At 37.2% G+C, this 18,688-nt stretch overlaps 1 protein-coding gene across 7 annotated transcripts in view; it reads right to left on the bottom strand.

Annotated features, from left to right (window-relative positions):
• Positions 1-18,688, bottom strand: part of RBMS3 (RNA binding motif single stranded interacting protein 3) — a 632,648-nt gene that overhangs the window by 70,348 nt on the left and 543,612 nt on the right. For 4 of the 7 annotated variants that reach the window (XM_040963885.1, XM_040963911.1, XM_040963904.1 and 1 more), the window contains 2 exons: positions 15,742-15,838; positions 13,547-13,597 (listed from right to left, as the gene is read on the bottom strand). In XM_040963885.1, the coding sequence (XP_040819819.1) occupies positions 13,547-13,597; positions 15,742-15,838 (148 nt within the window). The remainder of the gene's footprint in view (positions 1-13,546; positions 13,598-15,741; positions 15,839-18,688) is intronic. The other 3 variants (XM_040963914.1, XM_040963912.1, XM_040963913.1) reach the window with 1 other exon arrangement.

The following is an 18,688-nucleotide window of genomic DNA, read 5'->3' as shown; positions in this document are numbered from 1 at the left end:
CAGGGGCACAAACATTTTATTTACAACATAAAAGATAATTACTGTTAATATAACACGATAGGCACTTCATGTGTTCAAGTCTCAGACGTGTGGTAATTAGTCATGAAGGATAAACAGAAAGCTAGAAATCCCAGATGTTCTGTTCAACAGGAATGAATGACTGCCATGGGCATCACTGTCATTTTTGAGTAGCAAACCTGTATTTAAAGCTAACAACTGAAAATCTTTACCTGGTCCTACTAACTCAACTGGGTCTTACACTTATTGCTTGTACAACACACAGTAGTTCAGTTGAGAGATTTTCCTTTCTGCTTGTCCAATGAGGCCAAAATATGCTACTTAGTTTTGACCTATACGGCCTCTGTAGCCTCTTCTTTAGAATTCCATTTCATGGACCCGGTGCAATAGCATAGTGGTTAAGATCCTCACCTTGCACACTCAGGATCCCATATGGGTGCTGGTCCTAGTCGCAACAGCCCCTCTTCCCAACCAGCTCCTTGCTTGTGGCCTGGGAAAGCAGTTGAGACCCAAAGCTCTGGGACCCTGCACGCACATGGGAGAACCGTAAGAAGCTCTGGCTGCTGGCTTCAGATTGGCTCAGCTCCAGCTATTGCGGCCACTTGGGGAGTGAACCATCAGATGGAAGGTCTTCTTCTCTGTCTCTCCTCCTCTCTGTATATCTGACTTTCCAATATAAATAAATAAATCTTTAAAAAAAAGAATCCCATTTCATTTCTTTCTTCTCTTTTTATTTCTTATTTAATTCTAATTTATACTAAAAAAATCAACAATATTCAGCGGGATTTTTTTGTATCAAATAAATGCAACTCTAAGCGTAATCAGATAAATACACATTTATATTATATTTGTGTATCAGTGTTTTTTTAAGACCCTAGTAGATTGAAGATTATAGTATCTGGGCACTGATGTTTAGCAGCACCCACGCATCTATCCATCTAGTTAACCATGCTGTGTATAATATAAGTTGTTCCTCAAAGCAAATTATGTATATCCCTAGACATTTCAGAAAGAGAAATGCTATTTTGAATTTCATATTAGAACCTAAATATTTACACGCATACTTATGTAACATAAACTTGGCATCATAATGACTTTTTTTAGTATTGATTAAAGATACGTAGAGATGCAAGACTGAGGAGATAAAAGGCTTAATAGGAAAGTAAGAATTGATCTTTAATACACAGCATTGTTATGCAGAAATGGTTCTAATGTGTATTGATTTAAAACCCTTTCAAGATGACTCTGATAAGAAAGGTCATTCTTCTAAACAGAAGTTTTAAGGTTATTATTCAAAACCCATGTTAATAATAGGCGTAGTTTGCTTTATGCTAAATGAGAACTAAGAAGGCAAGAGTATAATGCAAGTATAAAGCCAAGAGTAGCACGCGAGAGTCTGTGTAAGGACTAAGTCTCTTAGCATTTGCCTTCTGATTTCTTAGCTTCCTTTCAGTATTTATAAATTTATACTTCAGTAAAGAGGGACAAGCACTATCGTAATTTTTTAAAATCTCACACATGCACAGTACAATGCCATTTGAACAATTTCATGCCTTCCTGACAAAGTCAACAGGAGAAGAAGCTTTCTCTGCTGATGGTATGATTTTGCTATGGCTTCTGAAGTTCACCTAGTAGTCAGCTGAACTTGTGGAGTGATTACTACCATGTAGAATGACTGGATCTCAGCTACTTCTAAAGCCAAATCATCAACGCATGCAGTCCACAATCCTAACGGCTGGCATGAAATCATTAAATGATACAGGTTTGTTTTGTTACCAAGTACTATCTTCTACTTTGACTCATCTCACAGCCAAATGATGACAGCCAGTTAGTCTCCTGCCTACCTCCAATGTTGGGGGAGGGAGACGTATTAAATATTGGGGGAAATACAACAGTCAAAACACAAAACTGAAGAATTTCTGTTGACTCCATGTTCAGGTTCTCTTGAAATCTCTAAAGATACGTCTGGAAGAAAAATCTTCCCCCCAAACGCTTCCATTCAACCTGAACTTTGATCTGCATTCTGGTGAAAATGAGTATTTTTGCTTGTCTAGAAAAGTAGCTCTGCTCTTTCTAGGGATTTTTAGGAAGGAAAACACAAGGTAAAGGAATAGACTGGAAGGGAGTAACATTTAGTCTCTAAAGCCTTTGCTTTGAGTAAAACATAGTCAGAAGGTGCATCCCGGACCACAAATGCCCCAGGATGGAGTTCTGTTATGGAAGCCCAGTAAATTGGGGTGGGGCAGACAGAGATAGGAGAACACACACAGTCAAAATATAAAACATTTGCTATTGCTGACATAAACCAATGTGCAGAAGAACAGAATTCTATAGTATAGCAAAAGGGAACTTTTCCTAAGTTGTCTTCCTCTTTAACAAATCTATTTGTTGGCGATGGCAGTATTTAATAACCGATTGTACAAAAGCAAATTTGGTATCAGACCCAATTTCCCTTTTATATTTGAAGACATAATGACTTCGTAGAAATCTGGCAAATACATCTTGACAATAGAATGCTGGAGTTTATACCACTGTCTACATCTACAATGTCAGGATATGCTTAAATAACAGAATGGTGGATTTGTGACTATTGAGGGACTATATTAAGATTATAAGATAGAGGAAAATAGTGGGTGGGGGAGAGGAAGAAGAAAGGGGAGCAGCGAAACAAGGAATCCCTGAGCCAAAGGAACAGTATCATGAAAAATAAACATAATTTAAAAAAAAAGTCACTGGGCTCTTCAAGGCTAAGCCAGCAAAGGGCAATCTTTAAAGGAATGTAATATTGCAATGATGATTTAGTAGGAAAGTAATAAAGGATATTTGGTTTTGAGATATAAGAATATTTTCAATATACAAAACCACCTATGACTACCTCTATGACCCATGCACGTCACATAACCATTAATGTTTTCGATAAGTCATGGACATTCTATTTCAGTATACTAAGAAAGAACAAATGGTTCCATAGATGATCAGGAGTCCATCCTTAAGCCTTCAGTGATTTCATTAGGTGTTTCAGTTGCCCTGGCAACATTTAGAAAATAAATGATTTACCCTGTCTCTATAAGGTTGTGTTGCCCTGGCAACTTGCTGTTTTTCTAGAATGTCAGACAGGGTTTTATTCAATCTCTGTATTTGTTTCTTTAAGAAATAGGACTTCAGTAGGGTGAATATTTAACATTGTCTTTCCAATTAATTATATCTAATATGCCAAATATCTATTAAGGAACTTATGCCAATGTCTTTAGAAAAGAATTGGCCAAGCAGAAATATTTTGGTTTACTGAATATTTGAAATATGTAATATGTATCTCTTGACTGAAGTGATGAAGATACTAAGTGTTATTCAAGCACACACTGGGGATCATGCACAATTGAAGTTTTTCTTTACAGTCAGGTGGTTGCACCTGTGGTTCCAAACAGGATACCTTCTACACTGAACTTGCCTTGTTTTTGAGTTCTGTAGCTAAATAACATGAAACTGAATGCAAAAAGGCAGATCATAATACATATATCAAACACATACACAATCTCAATCTCTTTCTTGTCTGTTTCTGTCTCTCTCGCTCTCTCTCTCTCTCACACACACACACACACACACCAATGCAGTTAAACACTATCCAAGTTATAATGTAATGACCAGTGTTAATGCTGTTGTTACAAGACGTAGAGGCAGGGATCAACCAGACGCATTCATCTTACTCAGAAGTTAAACTAGTACAGCAGGATTTGGTAGCTCCAACTACTACTATACAAGAGGTTTTCAAAAAGTTTTATATTTTGAATTTCAGAAGACTCTTGCATCACCACTGCTTCTGGCAACCTCTGTGATTAGAAATCAAAGATTGAGGCTGATGGGGAGGTGTAGCAAACTAGCTGTTCAGCTAGTCATTGCCTGTAGCGCTGTCATTCCATACAGGCACAGATTTGTATCCTGGCTGCTCCACTTCCAATTCAATTCCTTGCTTACCACATGGGCTGTCCATGGAGGATGGCTCAAGTCCATAGGCCCCTGAACCCACGTGAGAGACCCAGAATAAACTCCTGGCTTCAGATTGGTTCATCTCCAGTCCTTGAAACTAACTGGGGAGTGAACCAGCAGACAGAAAAATATTTCTCTATGTCTCGCTCTCTCTCAATAAATCTGACATTTGAATAAAACATAAATTTTAAAAAAAGAAAAATTCAAGGATCTTTGCAAAGAATGTTCTCTGCCGGAAGCATGCAAAGCTTGATGTGCCAGAAGACCTTTATCTCCAGAAATATCATATTTGTATAAAAGGAGAGTGCATACAAAGACACTGCATTATGACACTGTCATGCTTCATTAACATGGAAATATGTTACCCTTTGTGATAGATCCCATCCTTACTCCACTGGAATTTAAGACTTTTTCACACATGACACATCAATTTATCCTTTTTGTTGAACATTTTTCAAAGTAAATCTAAACTCCAGCAACAACATGGGGCACGTCAAGCTGGTGAAAATGTGAAGGGAAGTCCTCCAGATCAGAGTGAATGAAACTTGCATTTCAGTATACTACAAAGAATCTTTCCATCCACATTTTTGGTAACAAAAACATTCCACTTACTACAGGCTGTTTGTCTCTATGACCCTGAAGTAACTGAACACCCCTCCTACATATTTTCAGTGTTTTGTTTTACCACCAAATGTTACAAATGTTTTTTTCTTTAACATGACAAAACATCATGCATTCAATAAGACTAGGCTTATGTCTTTTTTTTTCCTTCTCTGTCTTTATGTATTCACAGATGCATCCTGATTTTCAGTGTTACATAACTGCTAACCATTTCACAATTTCCATTCTATATTTCAAATAAAACTCTTCTAAGCATATAAAATGTTCTCCAATATTAGATTGCATGGCTACAGGATGGGTTGTCTTATTTTCTGTCTCCCATTTCCAACAATACCTGGCAAAATAGTCTATACACACTGGACACTCAAGAACATTCAATTATTTTTGTTGAACATTTTCATGGCACCTAAGATTCTTTTCAGCTACATAAGAATAAGCTGACAAGGACAAAGAGAAAGAAAGTACTTAGTCTTTCATGTACAATTGCACTGCCCAAATAATCACAAATATAGAAGCTATTAAATTTGAAGACTGAAGCCAAGAACTTAGTCCAGGTCTCCCACATGGAAGTCATGAACATATTACTTGAGTCGTCACTGCTCAAGATAACGTCCCAGGATCTGCATCAGCAGAATACTGGAATCAGAGGCCTGAGACTCCTAGCTGGAACGCAGTCACTTCAACCTACAGCATCTCAGTTGTTGGGCATTTAGCCTAAACGCCTATGCACATTCTTACTTTGTAAGAGGAAGAATCAACAACTGGTATGATAAGGGACTTGAGAAAGTAAAGACTGAATTAAATAAATAGTTAAAGTAAATATTGCATACCTTTCATCACAGAAATAGTCATATAAATTTTAAATAGCATTAAAATTTTATTGATCTATAAATTCTTAACATGTAGTGATCCTTAATAATCTGTAACTATTTTAAATTCCCATTATATTTAGTTTATGCTCCACACAAAAGGTCAACAGCTAGTCAAAGAACAACTAAAGATGCCAATTGTGTTGAGACAAAAGCATTTCACAATCTAATACGTAATATTCAAATTGTGTTCTAAAAATAATTGTGATAGTCACAAATCCTTAAATGGAGCACAAGGCTTTAATTTCCTGAGAATAGGTCTGATATGAGCAGTAAATTATTTTGAAAAAAAAAATTGGCAGAGTAAACGTGTACTTTCCCAAAAGCCAAGATGGCTTTTTACACATGAATTCTTTGATCTTTAAAATTAGAAACTTTCAATGCTATTAAAACTTGTTCCAGGTTTTAGAACAAAAGGAATCAGTCTAAATTATTCAATATCATATCTGATTTGAAAAATGAAAGATTTTGCAGGGGCAAACATATTATGATAAAGAATAAGAATAATAACGGTATATTACAATATACCTGGCCCAGGATTTAGATAATGAAATATAAATACTTAAGACGAGGTAGAAAGTTAGATTGCTTAAGGTGCTTAGAAAACCCAAGAACCAATGAAACATTTGGAGACTGCAAAGAACTTCCAGAAACAACTTGTTATAAAGTATATGCAATATAATAGAACAGGGTAAACAACTCTCTTGAAAACTTAACCCAGGTTTTGCCTATGTGATCTCGTTTGGTGAAAGATGCACACATGTACATGTTTATGCATGTAAGTGTGTGTGCATAGTAGAGAGAGACAGAGAACTGCAAATAGAGAGCTGCCGAAACTAAAAAGTCCTGGAAACATACACCGTCAGAGAGTAACAGGAGTGATTTGGGGGGTAGAGTGAGTTTTTATACCTATACTCTGAATCTTAACATTGATTTTGAAGAATTCACATGTTTTTAAGGGTGGGCATTGGGCAAGGTGGTTAAGACACTGTTGGAATGCCCGCATCCCATGTCAGAATGCCTGAGTTAGAGTCAGGGCAGGGCTATCAATTCCTGCTGATGCGCATTCTGGGAGGCAGTAGATGATGGGTTAAGTTCTTGGAGCCCTGCGAACCACGTGGGAATTCCAGACCCAGTTCCAGGTTCAGGAGTCTGGCCTTGTCAAGATACTGAGAATTTGGAAATTGAAACAATGGACTGGGGATCTCTTTTTGCCTGTCATTCTGCCTTTCTAATGAACAAAATTAAACTATCTTAAGTTAAATAAATTTAGTAGATGCAAATAAATTATTTTTCTCTAAAAATGACTTGTGATCATGTAGAAGAAATTCATTACTATTGCAGCAAAAATATCAAGATGTTACAGAAGGAATGTAAGAACTATTCAAGACACATATTTGGGCAATTTTAATACTCAATATTAATAATACATTTTAATTAAAATAATTATTGAGTAAATGAAAGACATTTTGCTTGAATAGAAAAATCTGATGCTATTAACATGTCATATGCACATAAGATAGTCTTATATTCCCTCAAGTCAATATATAAATTCAAACTTGGTAAAATGCTATTAAACTTCATCTGAGTATGTGAATTAAATACAGAAATGTTTTGGAAACAATGCAAAAATAATTTTGAAAACTTCCCTCCAGTGCATACACTTTTGTAAAGTTATAGTGATTGACACAGAGTAATGTTCCAAAGGGATAAATGTATCAGAAGACAGTAGAGCATAATAGAATTCAGAAATATGGCAATAGACTAAAACAGAGTTATTAGTAATATATATGTATATGTATATACATGTATATATATATATATCCATGAACAAAAATATACTTGGCTTATTTGAATGAGTTTGTGCACAAAATCTGCTGACCATTGATCTAAAAAGAAAGATGCATCAATACACAAATATATGGTTAACATATTAAATTTAAATTATGACAATGTTAACTTAGAAATTATAATAGGATCTTATACTAATAAGAACATATCAATATCCCAAAAGGAATATGAGCAAAGTGAATGAAATTGGAGTTCAGAGACAAAGAAAATAAATTTAGCCAGTAAACATGAAAAAAAAAAAATCTGAACTCCCCTAGGACTCAAACATAGAAGTAAAACATTAATGACAGACCGTTCACCATTACAAAACATTATTTAAAATTTGAGGTCACCCAGTGTTCATTAAGGCAATCATGCAAGACAAAAACACCTCTGAAATTTCAACTTGACAATAATGAAAATCAAATCTGAACACACAAATACCTTTCTGCCATCAATTCATCCCAACTACAGTGATGTTTAATGTTACTCTTTAGCAACAGTAGAAGCAATTAAAAGAAGTATGAATAGAACATTACCGAACTTCATTTCCATATAACTTTATAATGGCATATTATAAACTCATTGAAAAAAATGTGTATTTCATATATGATTCATAGACAGTGGCATCCAAAACAGTATGATATTACATAAAATTATAGCAAGCTGAAATACCATATTTGTAAAGTAGTCTTTTATATGTGTTAAAATATAGACTTATGCAAATGTGTATATATTTGTATATGTGTGTTTACACACACACACACACGCACAGATAAGCTTAAAAATTAATTGGTGTTGGACACTGAGGTACAGCCATGAGTTGGTTTCACACTCAAGACACTCACATTCCATATGGGAGTACATAGTTTTACCTGGTACCTGACTAGTTAGCTTCCAAACCAGCTTCTTGTAAAGTGCATCCTCACAGGCAGTAAACAGTGTCTCAAGAACCAGAGCTGCTACCATCCCAAGTGGGAGAACCACCTGCAGTTCCAGACTCCTGGCTCTGGCCGACTGGCTCTGTTCCACTCTCCCGCTTAATGCCTTTCACATAAATCGGTACATTTAAAAAATGCCTTAGTGGTAACATCAGCATTTACTCACAAAGTTTATGTCTGGAGAATAGAATTGACAAGTGAGGATGTTCTAATTTCTTTTATAATTTATTGTTCAAATTTTTCCTGAGTCATCAAATAATGACTTCTGTAAAAACACTGTTGAATTCTGACGTTATATCTAGGAACAACAAAGCCATAATTTTCATTGACAATATTGAAGATATCTAAAAGTCTTGCTGAGAAATGACTTTGTTTTTCCTTAGTTTACCTTAGGAATCTTCCCAAAGAGGTGACAACCCAAAAAATGTCCCTGCTAAGGTTAATCTCATTCATCTTAATTCTCTTCTTATAGAAGCAGCACATAAAATTGAGAGGAGTTGTCAGTTTTGTTGTTTTACTTGTTTAGTTACAAAATACAAAGATAATATTTCCCCTACGACACAGGATTTACTTCACAGATAACTGTAACACACACGTGCATACATACATAGTTCTTTATAGATACATAGTTAACTCCTCTAGCACTTACTACTTTAACGAAACCAAAAGAATTATGATTTCTCCGAACCTGTATCACAAAGCCTTGTCTTTTGAACCGAGCTCTACTGGTCCGTCTAATTTTAATGGTCCCTTTTTTTTAAAAAAAATAAAACATGCATTCCAATTTGGAGAATACATGAGGTCTTGACTGTGTGCAGATAAAAACTGCCCAAATTATGTATTCCAGAGCTCTCTTAAACAACTTTAGTGTACAGAAGTTTATATCTTGCTCTTTAGTTGTAAACTTAGGGTTTATTAATCACAAAAATTATAATTTAGTCATGCATGGCAAAGAATCATCCAATGATTCAATGAGGGCATTTTACATTTCTTAGGCTATGGTAATTAGATAACCAATTTATAATTAAGTAGAAATGAAAGCTGACCTTTCTCCTGGAGATGAAATAACACCAGTCATATGAAGAACAGAAGATTTATGATTTAAATGAAACTAAACAGAATTTAATGCAATAGAACTCTGCTTCCTCTTGGTAACTGTGATATTTTCTGCTGGCCAATAGCCCAGATTTAGCAAAAATATTCAGTCTTTTGAAAGTGGGTACTCAATTGTGCATTCATATAGCATTCCAATGTGACATGCTGCTCTGTGGAATGGATATTTAGTGCAATCCATCAACCATTACAATGTTGTCAGTGTATTAGTGAGATTTCAGAGTGCAATACAGAAGCAGAAACAGATAACCAATTGCATGGACAACATCAGCATTTTTACTTCCTTGCATCAACAAGTGAATTCCTAATTTCATCTACCAGTCTTTTCTCCCAGGAGCCTAGTTAGATGAACAACAAAGAGCAAGCTGAAACATACTTGCTTCCTCAAGTGGCATTTCATAGTTCTACAGGAGCTCCAATAAAGTCCCTGGGCATGAGCACAAAGACCACTTTTCTCAAATAGTCACCTCATCTCTTCTTCTCCAAAGGTTTACTAAATTTACACTGCGTTCTATACAGAAATTTTAAACCTAAAGAAGCCAAGTTAAGTGACAAATTGCACAAAGGTGCATACTGTTTTCTCTTGTGCTTGCATCCTTTATGGAGCCATTTCCTTTTCGCCATCATTTCATTTCTTTCTTGACGAGTTGTTGCTCTTTCAGACTTAACATGGATCTTCCCTGGCCAAAAGACCAAGAGCATTGTGCTGTATTTTGAAACTTCCCTGAGGCACTGCTTTCTTTCCAGTTACAAGCCTGACAGAGAACTCAGAGCTTTCAAATGCTGCCTGAGAGACAACTTGAACAACTTCCAGCAAAAAAAAAAAAAAAAAACCAAATAAAACACGCATTTGGTCACAACTATGGAGTCACTCTGTGTGTGTGTGTGTGTGTGTGTGTGTGTGTGTGTGTGTGTGTGTAATACCTGGGGAGAAGCATGTCTCAATAAAGAGAACTCATTAAGAAATGAGATTTTCTTAAATTAGGGCAGGAGACGGTGCAAAACAAAAACTGCAAGAAATTGCAATGATAGGCAACATATTTGAGATGTGAATATTGACATCTTGCATTAATGTCTTGTTACTTCTAAACAGTTACCCAACAGATAGTTTTAAACCCATTACATCTCGGATCCTTTAGTAAGCCAAGAAAGAAGAGTCAACCTTGTAATTTGTAACCTGCTTATGGATGCACAGAATGTGCATCTTTAGGTACGGACATTTATAAAGCATTGTGACTGTGGCAGAAAAAAGCAATCTTTGCTTGTCTTCCATTTTCTTCCTAAATCAGCACTAATCTCATACATTTGAAATAGTGAAGCATAATGTGAAGTCTAATGATACAATTAAATAATAACAAGAACTTTTTGAGTGTTTGCTATTTACTAGAAACTATTTTAAGTGGTTTAATATTTAGTTTCATTTCATAATACAAAATTGCTTAAGCATTACTATGTCAATGATACAGATGAGGAAACTGTGACATAAAAAATTCAAGTAAATTACCCAGTCTTCAAAATCAGGAGAGATATTTTTCTAACCCCCCAGATCTGGCCAACAATTCACATTATCAATCATCAAGTCTACTGTTCATTCTTCTCAGATGTATCCATTTTATTTCTTGGATCTCGATGGTTTAATTGCACCATCGTGTGATTATGTTACATGCTGTTGGGTACAAAATCTGAGGCCAACTGTGGAATTTCTGCATGCAACATAGACAATTAGTGAAACAAAGATGGACGCCAACAGCTCTGATGTTTCTATGGCAAGTTTAACCAATAATTCACATTAAAGATTTTTTTTTAAAAAAAGTGTGTATGTAGTAAGGGTAGGATGACAGCAACTCTTCTGAGATTTTATCCTAGTCACAAATGTTACATTTTAGACCAAGCATCCTATACTGAAATGTGCTGCACAGCCTAGGCATGAAAGTGATATGACACCAGGGGTTAGAAGTCACAGCAAGAAAATTCCAAGGGAGAAAAGCGCATGCTCTCTCTCTGTCTCTCTCTCTCTCTCTCTCTCTCTCTCTCTCTGTCTCTCTCTCTCGATATATATACCCGTCACACACAAGCACACATACTTACTTACTGTTAGAGGAAGATTTGTGAAAAGTTATACATTCATAAATGGGGTTGAAATTGTGCGAGGGTAAAACTTAGCTAAGGTTCTGAGTAACAGATGAAATCAAGAGCCACATACCCATATATACCCTATGCCCTTCTACTAAAGGTTCTAGGAGTGCCGAAGAATCTCACTTACTCTGATATCTCCAGCTCTGGATCCCTTTTGGCCTCAGACCTGACGCTTCACCTTAGTGTGAACACTGAGTTAGAATTAGTGCTCTGCAAATGAACATGTTATTTTCTTTCGAAGGCGGCTGCTTCCTTCCAGAGTTTTCTCCTTAGAACTTGGCAGAAACTTTCCCTTTCCTGTGCTGGCTCAATCTGTGCTGTGCTATATATTGGTTTGGCAGGACATGTTGAATTGTAGCACATGGCTTGGACAGAAAATTGTAGGCTGGATTTGTTGCATATTGGTATGATTTATGAAACATAGACCAGATGAACCCAGGAAGCCCCTCAGGTGTATAAATAATAGTGAAGAGAGGGGTTTGCAAAATATAGTCTGAAGTTCTTCTGCAGTGCGTTACATAAAGTTGATTCTTTAAATAGAATAACAAACCATTGAACTGTTAGGCGCCACATGGAAAGTTCTCTATTAAAATACAAAATAGCCAAAGTTCAAATATGAAAACCAGATTCACCGACACTTTGAATCCAGGAAATGGATGTCTTTGTATTCGACATCTTAGGCTTTCATATGTGCTCTTATTTTAAATTTAGTTTCTAAAAGTGTTAACAAGTAGTACTGCTTCTCCTTTGCACATCGAACAGATTCAATACTAATGATGAAGATAATATTGTTACAATAGCAACAGCATGTCATTTGCATTGTTTTCATGTATGCTCTCATCTGATGCAGTCAAGAGCACTGGTAAGCGTAATCATGGCAAAGGAAATGATGACACACACAGCCTGACTGTAACAGGAGAGTGAATCAGAGGCCTTGTCATGCAGTACCATTTTATGTCTAGGGATCTTGCCCCTGCCTAACACTCTCATGACTATGTTCTAAAATCTATCTTATGTTTCTTTTTTTAAAAAAAAATATTTATTTGAATCACACAGAGAGAGACAGAGACAAAGACAGACAGAAAGCACCGACCTGCTGTTTCATTCCCCATCATATGGCTGGGATCCAAGACAGACCAATTTTAGACATCAGGATCTCAATCCAGACTTCTCATGCAGAAATTAGGGACCCAATAGCCAGAGTTGTCAAACCTACTTGCTCCCGGCCTCTGCATTAACAGGAGACTAAAACTGTGATGGAAGCTGGGACTGCAGCTCAGACAAACCAAAGCGAGATGTGTCATTCCAACCAGCGGATTAACTGCTTCGCCAAATGACTGTCTCTATCTTCTATTTCTTATAGAGCTAGAGAATTCAGAAAATGTATACATGGATAAATGGACTCCTTAACCTTCAGTCTAGATTTTAATGTGATGTGTCACATTTTCACTTGGAACTGATGGAATATTGTGCCACCAAAGGTGAACACTAACAAATAGATAATAGTTTGAGAAGAAATATCGCGCTAAAAAGAACAACTATAGTTCATGAACATAAAGTCTATCCTTACTAGCCATCCATTAATTAACGTTTGATCATCATACTCAAAACTGTTCTCAGAGTATATCGGACTTGTCTGATGAAAGCAGTGCAGAACATAAAGACAAGACAAACAAGGCTTTATAATGGATTTAACTGTCCAGAGTTTAAGTTTCTGCATGAAGCAGCAAGTGATCATTCATTAGAAACAGCAGACATAAGTTTGAGAAGTTAACTGTCATTTCTACAATAATGTTTGCTACCTCTCTCTGCCTTTCATCTCTCTCTCTCTTACTCTCTTACATTATCTCTTTTTCCACCTGTCTATTGCACATGCTTTTGCACAATTTCAGGAACAGCTTTTATCTGGTGAATACGGCTGCCTGAAAAAGTTACAGAATATAACAAAAGCTTTACCCCAAAGCTTCTACACATCACAATAACTTGCACTTGGATAATAGAAATATTGAGCCTCAGGTGAGTGAGAACACTTACTGTTGGTTGCATAACGTATGGCGGATGAGGCATCCATGAAGTACTCTGGACCTATGCACCAAACAGCATTTATTAGCACAAAGCAATCACAGAGAGAACTTGGTTCTTGTGTTCAGTGGAGTCACACTAGGTCATAAGAAAGTGAAATCCACCTGACTTTACAGATAACTAGGGCTCAAAATCAAGGGTGAAAAAGATTGAGTAGTATGGCTTCTGAGTGATGACAAGCTATAAAGCAACATTCCCTGGCACTGGAGCTGACTTCAGTGTCTGCCCACTTGCACCTCACTGGGTTTGGAGCCTATGGGAGGCTCTGCTGAAGACAAAAGTAATGGGAGGCCTCAAAGACTGTTTGGAGATCAGTTCCCTGGGATTCCCTAGCAGACAGTGAAAGAAGTAAGGGCTGACGGTCACAACTTCCTCTTTATCATTACTTGTACCTTCAAATGTTTGGGTGTTCCTATCCTGGAACTATATCCAAGAGGTGAAACTCTTATCAAGAATTAAGGAGTTAAACTAGAGAGCAAGCCAGTGTTTTTCTTATATTATTTGATATGGAAAAATTAAAACTATATACTTGAGCAAGTCAACTATTCTTAAATGTGCCATGGAAAAAAAGTAAGACCATATGAGCTGTCACATAGAGGTTCTGGAATCCAAAAGGATTCATGAATATGCTTTTGAGTTCAACTGGAGAAAAAGAATTGGTAATATGGGAACTTATAACAATATCTTTTTTGAGAAAAGTGAACAACAAAAGTGAAATTCCTTTTATGAGCCCTTCCACAAAAAAAATCACTGCTGGGGGTATATTTTGTTCACATCATGTTCTACACTGGGAATTGATATGGGGTCTTGTCTAACACAGAGGCCAAGATTAGGAAAAAATGGAATGCACAAATACACACACACACACATGCACACAAACACACACACACTACAATTAGGCAGGCCTGCAGAAACAACAAAAGCTGATTGGCCCCTGCACCAAGTTTCACAGGCCCCGAGGAAAGCAATGAAGACACCGGGCATTCTGAGACCCTCGGATAAGATTCAAAGAAAAGTCTCTTTCCTTTTCCCACGACATGCTTCAAGAGTCTGAACGTGGGGGGAGGAAAATGAAAATGATTTGCTTCAGGGAAAACTACTTAAGGAAAAATGCATACAACCTCAAATTTGATGTACTGACAACTAGGACATCCTGAAATGAGGTGTGCGGTGGCTGAATAAGGTGAAACTTCAACAAATTGGTACCAGTCAGCAACATTACAGTTTTACTCGGTGGAAAACACCCATCCCCACCCTCTGCAAAATATACACAAGAAAATGCATGCACAACCCCTCTCTCTCTCTCTCATCCTTTTTTTTTCTCCAAGCTTTTAAAACTGACACTAGGCACTTTATAATGGTAGTTCTTTCCAATGAGAATTAGAAGAAATGTTGAATGAGAGGTTAGGAGAGCATAAGAATCAGGTGGTGACAGTGTCTATTTAATAATCAGAATAAGCCAAATAAACAGTGTTTTTTGTTTTTTTTTGAAGCAGTATGATTATTTCAATCCATCTGTTTGGAATTAGCTGGCTACCACATGTGGCTTAGGATGCCTTAAAGTCCCAAATATTCCTGTATTTCCATATGTAAAATCCCTGACCTCCCTTCTTTAGGAGCCAGAATGAAGTGAGAGTGGGTAGCAAAAATAACTTTCTCCAATTTTGATCATTGTCTCTATTTTGGGGGCAGTAGCTTTCAACATTAATCCTTACAGCTTTTCCAGAGCAGCCGTGACAAAATGAGATGACAATGATAAAATATCGTAGAATAGGTGAAGGAATTGCTGGAAACACGCTTTTATAAAAGATACAATAGGGAATGTGAACAACCAAAATAACAAACAATGAGAAAAAATAATTTCCCAGTGGTAAGAAAGCTGTATGGATGTTGGAAGAGCAGCATAAGCACAAAAAATTCAGCAGATAGAATGAAAAGGATGCTGGATTTTATTTTTTCAATGAATTAATGCAAATAAACCCTTGAAAGTATAGACTCATGCATCACTAGGGTGTTATTACATGATGATGTGCTAAAGTGTGTGGGGACAACTTTCCTTGAATTCTACTGTGTCTTTTTTTTTGTCTCTATGCTTTGTATTACTGGCAAGAAAGATACCTCCTGAGGTTCAGGTAAATTGGACATACCTGGTATGTGGAGACAGGGGAAGCAGCAATGAATGGCGTGATAGATGTCTGTGGAATCATGCGGTTGGTTGCAATACTGTACGGTGAAGAATAAAATCTGCAAACAGAAAACAAAAAGAGTAGGATTCATGAAGCTGCTGTGGACTAGCCACTGATCAAAGCTACAAGCACCTCTGGGAAAGATCAAGTTTTTCTGCTTTCATTGTTTCTCCATCAACTACTAACCAGAGCATCCAGGAGATGTACAATATCTAATTCCTAAGAGAAAGAAGTCATTCTGGATCTATGGACAGCTTGGAGTCATCCAATAACACTAATTATGCAGAAATCTCTTATGCCACCTGAGTGTGATAGTGTCTGAAGTCAAAGAAAAGCATTGTGCTTTACAAAGGTGGCTTAGACAAACTGCATCCATCTCTTCATTCATAAAATAAATGCCAGTTCCTAGGAAATTTTAGATTTTCATGTTACAACCTTGTACCAGGTCCATGCCTTCCAACCAAACAAAAACAAACAAACAAAAAAAACCCTTTCTACTTGAAAAGAGAAAAATAAAGGGCAATATATTTCAATGTAGAAATAAGAACGTGTGACAGGTGCTGGAGACTATAAAGTATGCTGTTACATATGGATGAGGCTTTTTAAAAATTATTTTAATGCAATCCTGGATGGATTCATGGAAATAGGACCCAGAGACATGGAGACATACCAAATACATGTAATTGCTAAGTTATTCAACACAGAGAATCTCACATGTATTGTGCTAAAGACAAAACACCAGACTCAAAAGCATGCCTAGGACAGAATGCCATTTGGGACATATCTCAATACAGAAGAAGCAGAAATACAGAGACATAAGACAGATGAGCAGCTGCAAAGGCCTGGGGTGGGAGAAGGGGTTGATTCCAGGGAACATGATGGAGCTAGGGAGGGAATATAATTGTTCTATATGTGATTGTTGCAGATCTTGTGTGTGTGTGTGTGTGTGTGTGTGTGTCAGAATTACAATCGGGGACTAAAAAGAGCGATAGGCTACATTTGTAATACCCAGTCACAAAAAGATAATTAACAAATAAGTGCATATCCATCCTTAAAAAATTTTGGCCATTTGTTACGTTCACCAAAGATGAGTTAGGCTTCCAGACAAAACTTAAAATTGGTTATTTAAATATGCCTCATATATTCATTAATAAATTTAACATATTCCAAATGTATTCCTTCAAAATGCTAACAAAACCTGGCTCCTTTTATTGGCCTGCACAAACTTCTGAGTACCTTCCTAGTATACATTTTACACTCTGCTTTGTCCACCCAAATCCAAGGGTACCGACTTTATTGTCCTGTGATTTCAGCACCTCACACCTTTCTGCTGAAATTGTGGTCTCTGTACACAAAATGTGGATTCCCTCAAATCCCTAGAATACTGCCTCCTTTCCACCTTTGTGTTGCATTTTTTCCTTCTCCAGAAACCTGCAACTAAAGCAGCAACTCCCATCTCACTGCAAATGGTCTCTGTTCCTATCACTCTGAGAAGTAGTCATTCTTAGCAGTTCCTTTATGCATGCCATAGGCTGCAATGTGGCGTCTCCTCCCAATTTTATGGTGGAAGCCCTAATCTCCTGTGTATTTGGAGTCTCTGGAGAGCAGCTCGGGTGGCCTGCATCAGACAAAATTAGTGTTCTTATAAGACACACAAGTCATATTTTCTTCCCCCAACACCAGGTGCACTGAAGAAGACCATGGTAGGAAAAGACCCTCAGAACAGCTATCAATCCAAATTGTGATAATGGAACTTTGATCCTTCACAACTGCGATGAAATATCTTTCTGTTCTCTAGTCCACCTAGTCAGCGGTGTGAGTCTATGACAGCCAATCCCATCTGGCAAGTATATATTTATTGATTGTTTTTCCCTTTATGGTATCAGCCCCTGGAGAACACATCTTTGCCTTGTTGCCTAGAGCCCAAGGGTATAATCTTTGAATTGAATCAATGAACAAACAAGTGAATCCACAGCAGATTAAAGAATTAACTGATGGGACTAGCATTGTGGTCTGGTGCATTATGCCACTGCTTGGGACAACTGCATGGCACAGCAGAGTGCCAGGTGGAATTCAGCTGCTCAGCTTCTGAGATGACTTCGTGTTGATGTGCCTGAGCAGGCGGTCGCTTGCCTAAGTGTTTGAGCCTCTGTACCATCAGGGAGACTCAGATGGAGTTCCTAGCCTCGTCATCTAAGGAGCAAATGAGTAGAAGGAAGAAGTCTGTGCCCCTCATCTCTGTTATTCTGCCTTTCAAATAAATGAAAACATTTTAAGTAATGGAGCTTATTGATTACCGTACATGATGATCAATGCCAGGATGGCAGGAACTAGAAGGAAGGTCCTCAAAATGTCTAAAAGCCAAGGGATGAGCTCCAACACCATTTAATTGAGTTCACTGGACGCGTAGCTCACACCTACTTTCTAAGTATGGAAGGGCACTAGTAATTGTTGAAAACAATCCTTTCCTATAAAAAGTCATTGTTTGCCCTTCACAATCCCCTTTAGGTCCTCTCATCTTTGACAGCTCCTGTCTATGTGACAGCTAGCTGTAAGACTTATTCAGGGTGCATAACAACATGACAGGCTCTTAGGACCACTCGGCAAGCAGTCCTTCTCAGGACTTCACACAGCGCTTCAACTTCTGGTCCACACTGAGTCCCATGCACTAGCAGAGAAAAATCACACATCACACTTCAGTGAGGCTGGTCTATGTTGTATAACGTTATCAATTGGGATATTAAAAAAGTGAAAGCAATAAAAATTGGATTGACAGGCAGAACTTACGGGAAATTCTGTGGGGGAAAATAGAGAGCAAAAGCTTCAAGAAATCAGTCAAGTAAATGGATACTAACAAATGGAACCCTTGGGGGGGTGAAATTTAATGTGTTTTGGTTCTATCTACTCT

This window comes from Ochotona curzoniae, unplaced genomic scaffold (genome assembly GCF_017591425.1).
Source record: "Ochotona curzoniae isolate NIBS_2020 unplaced genomic scaffold, NIBS_Ocur_1.0 contig_1302, whole genome shotgun sequence".
Classification (NCBI taxonomy): domain Eukaryota; kingdom Metazoa; phylum Chordata; class Mammalia; order Lagomorpha; family Ochotonidae; genus Ochotona; species Ochotona curzoniae.
The sequence above is the reverse complement of the archived record's forward strand: the minus strand, read 5'-3'. Positions and strand labels throughout refer to the sequence as shown.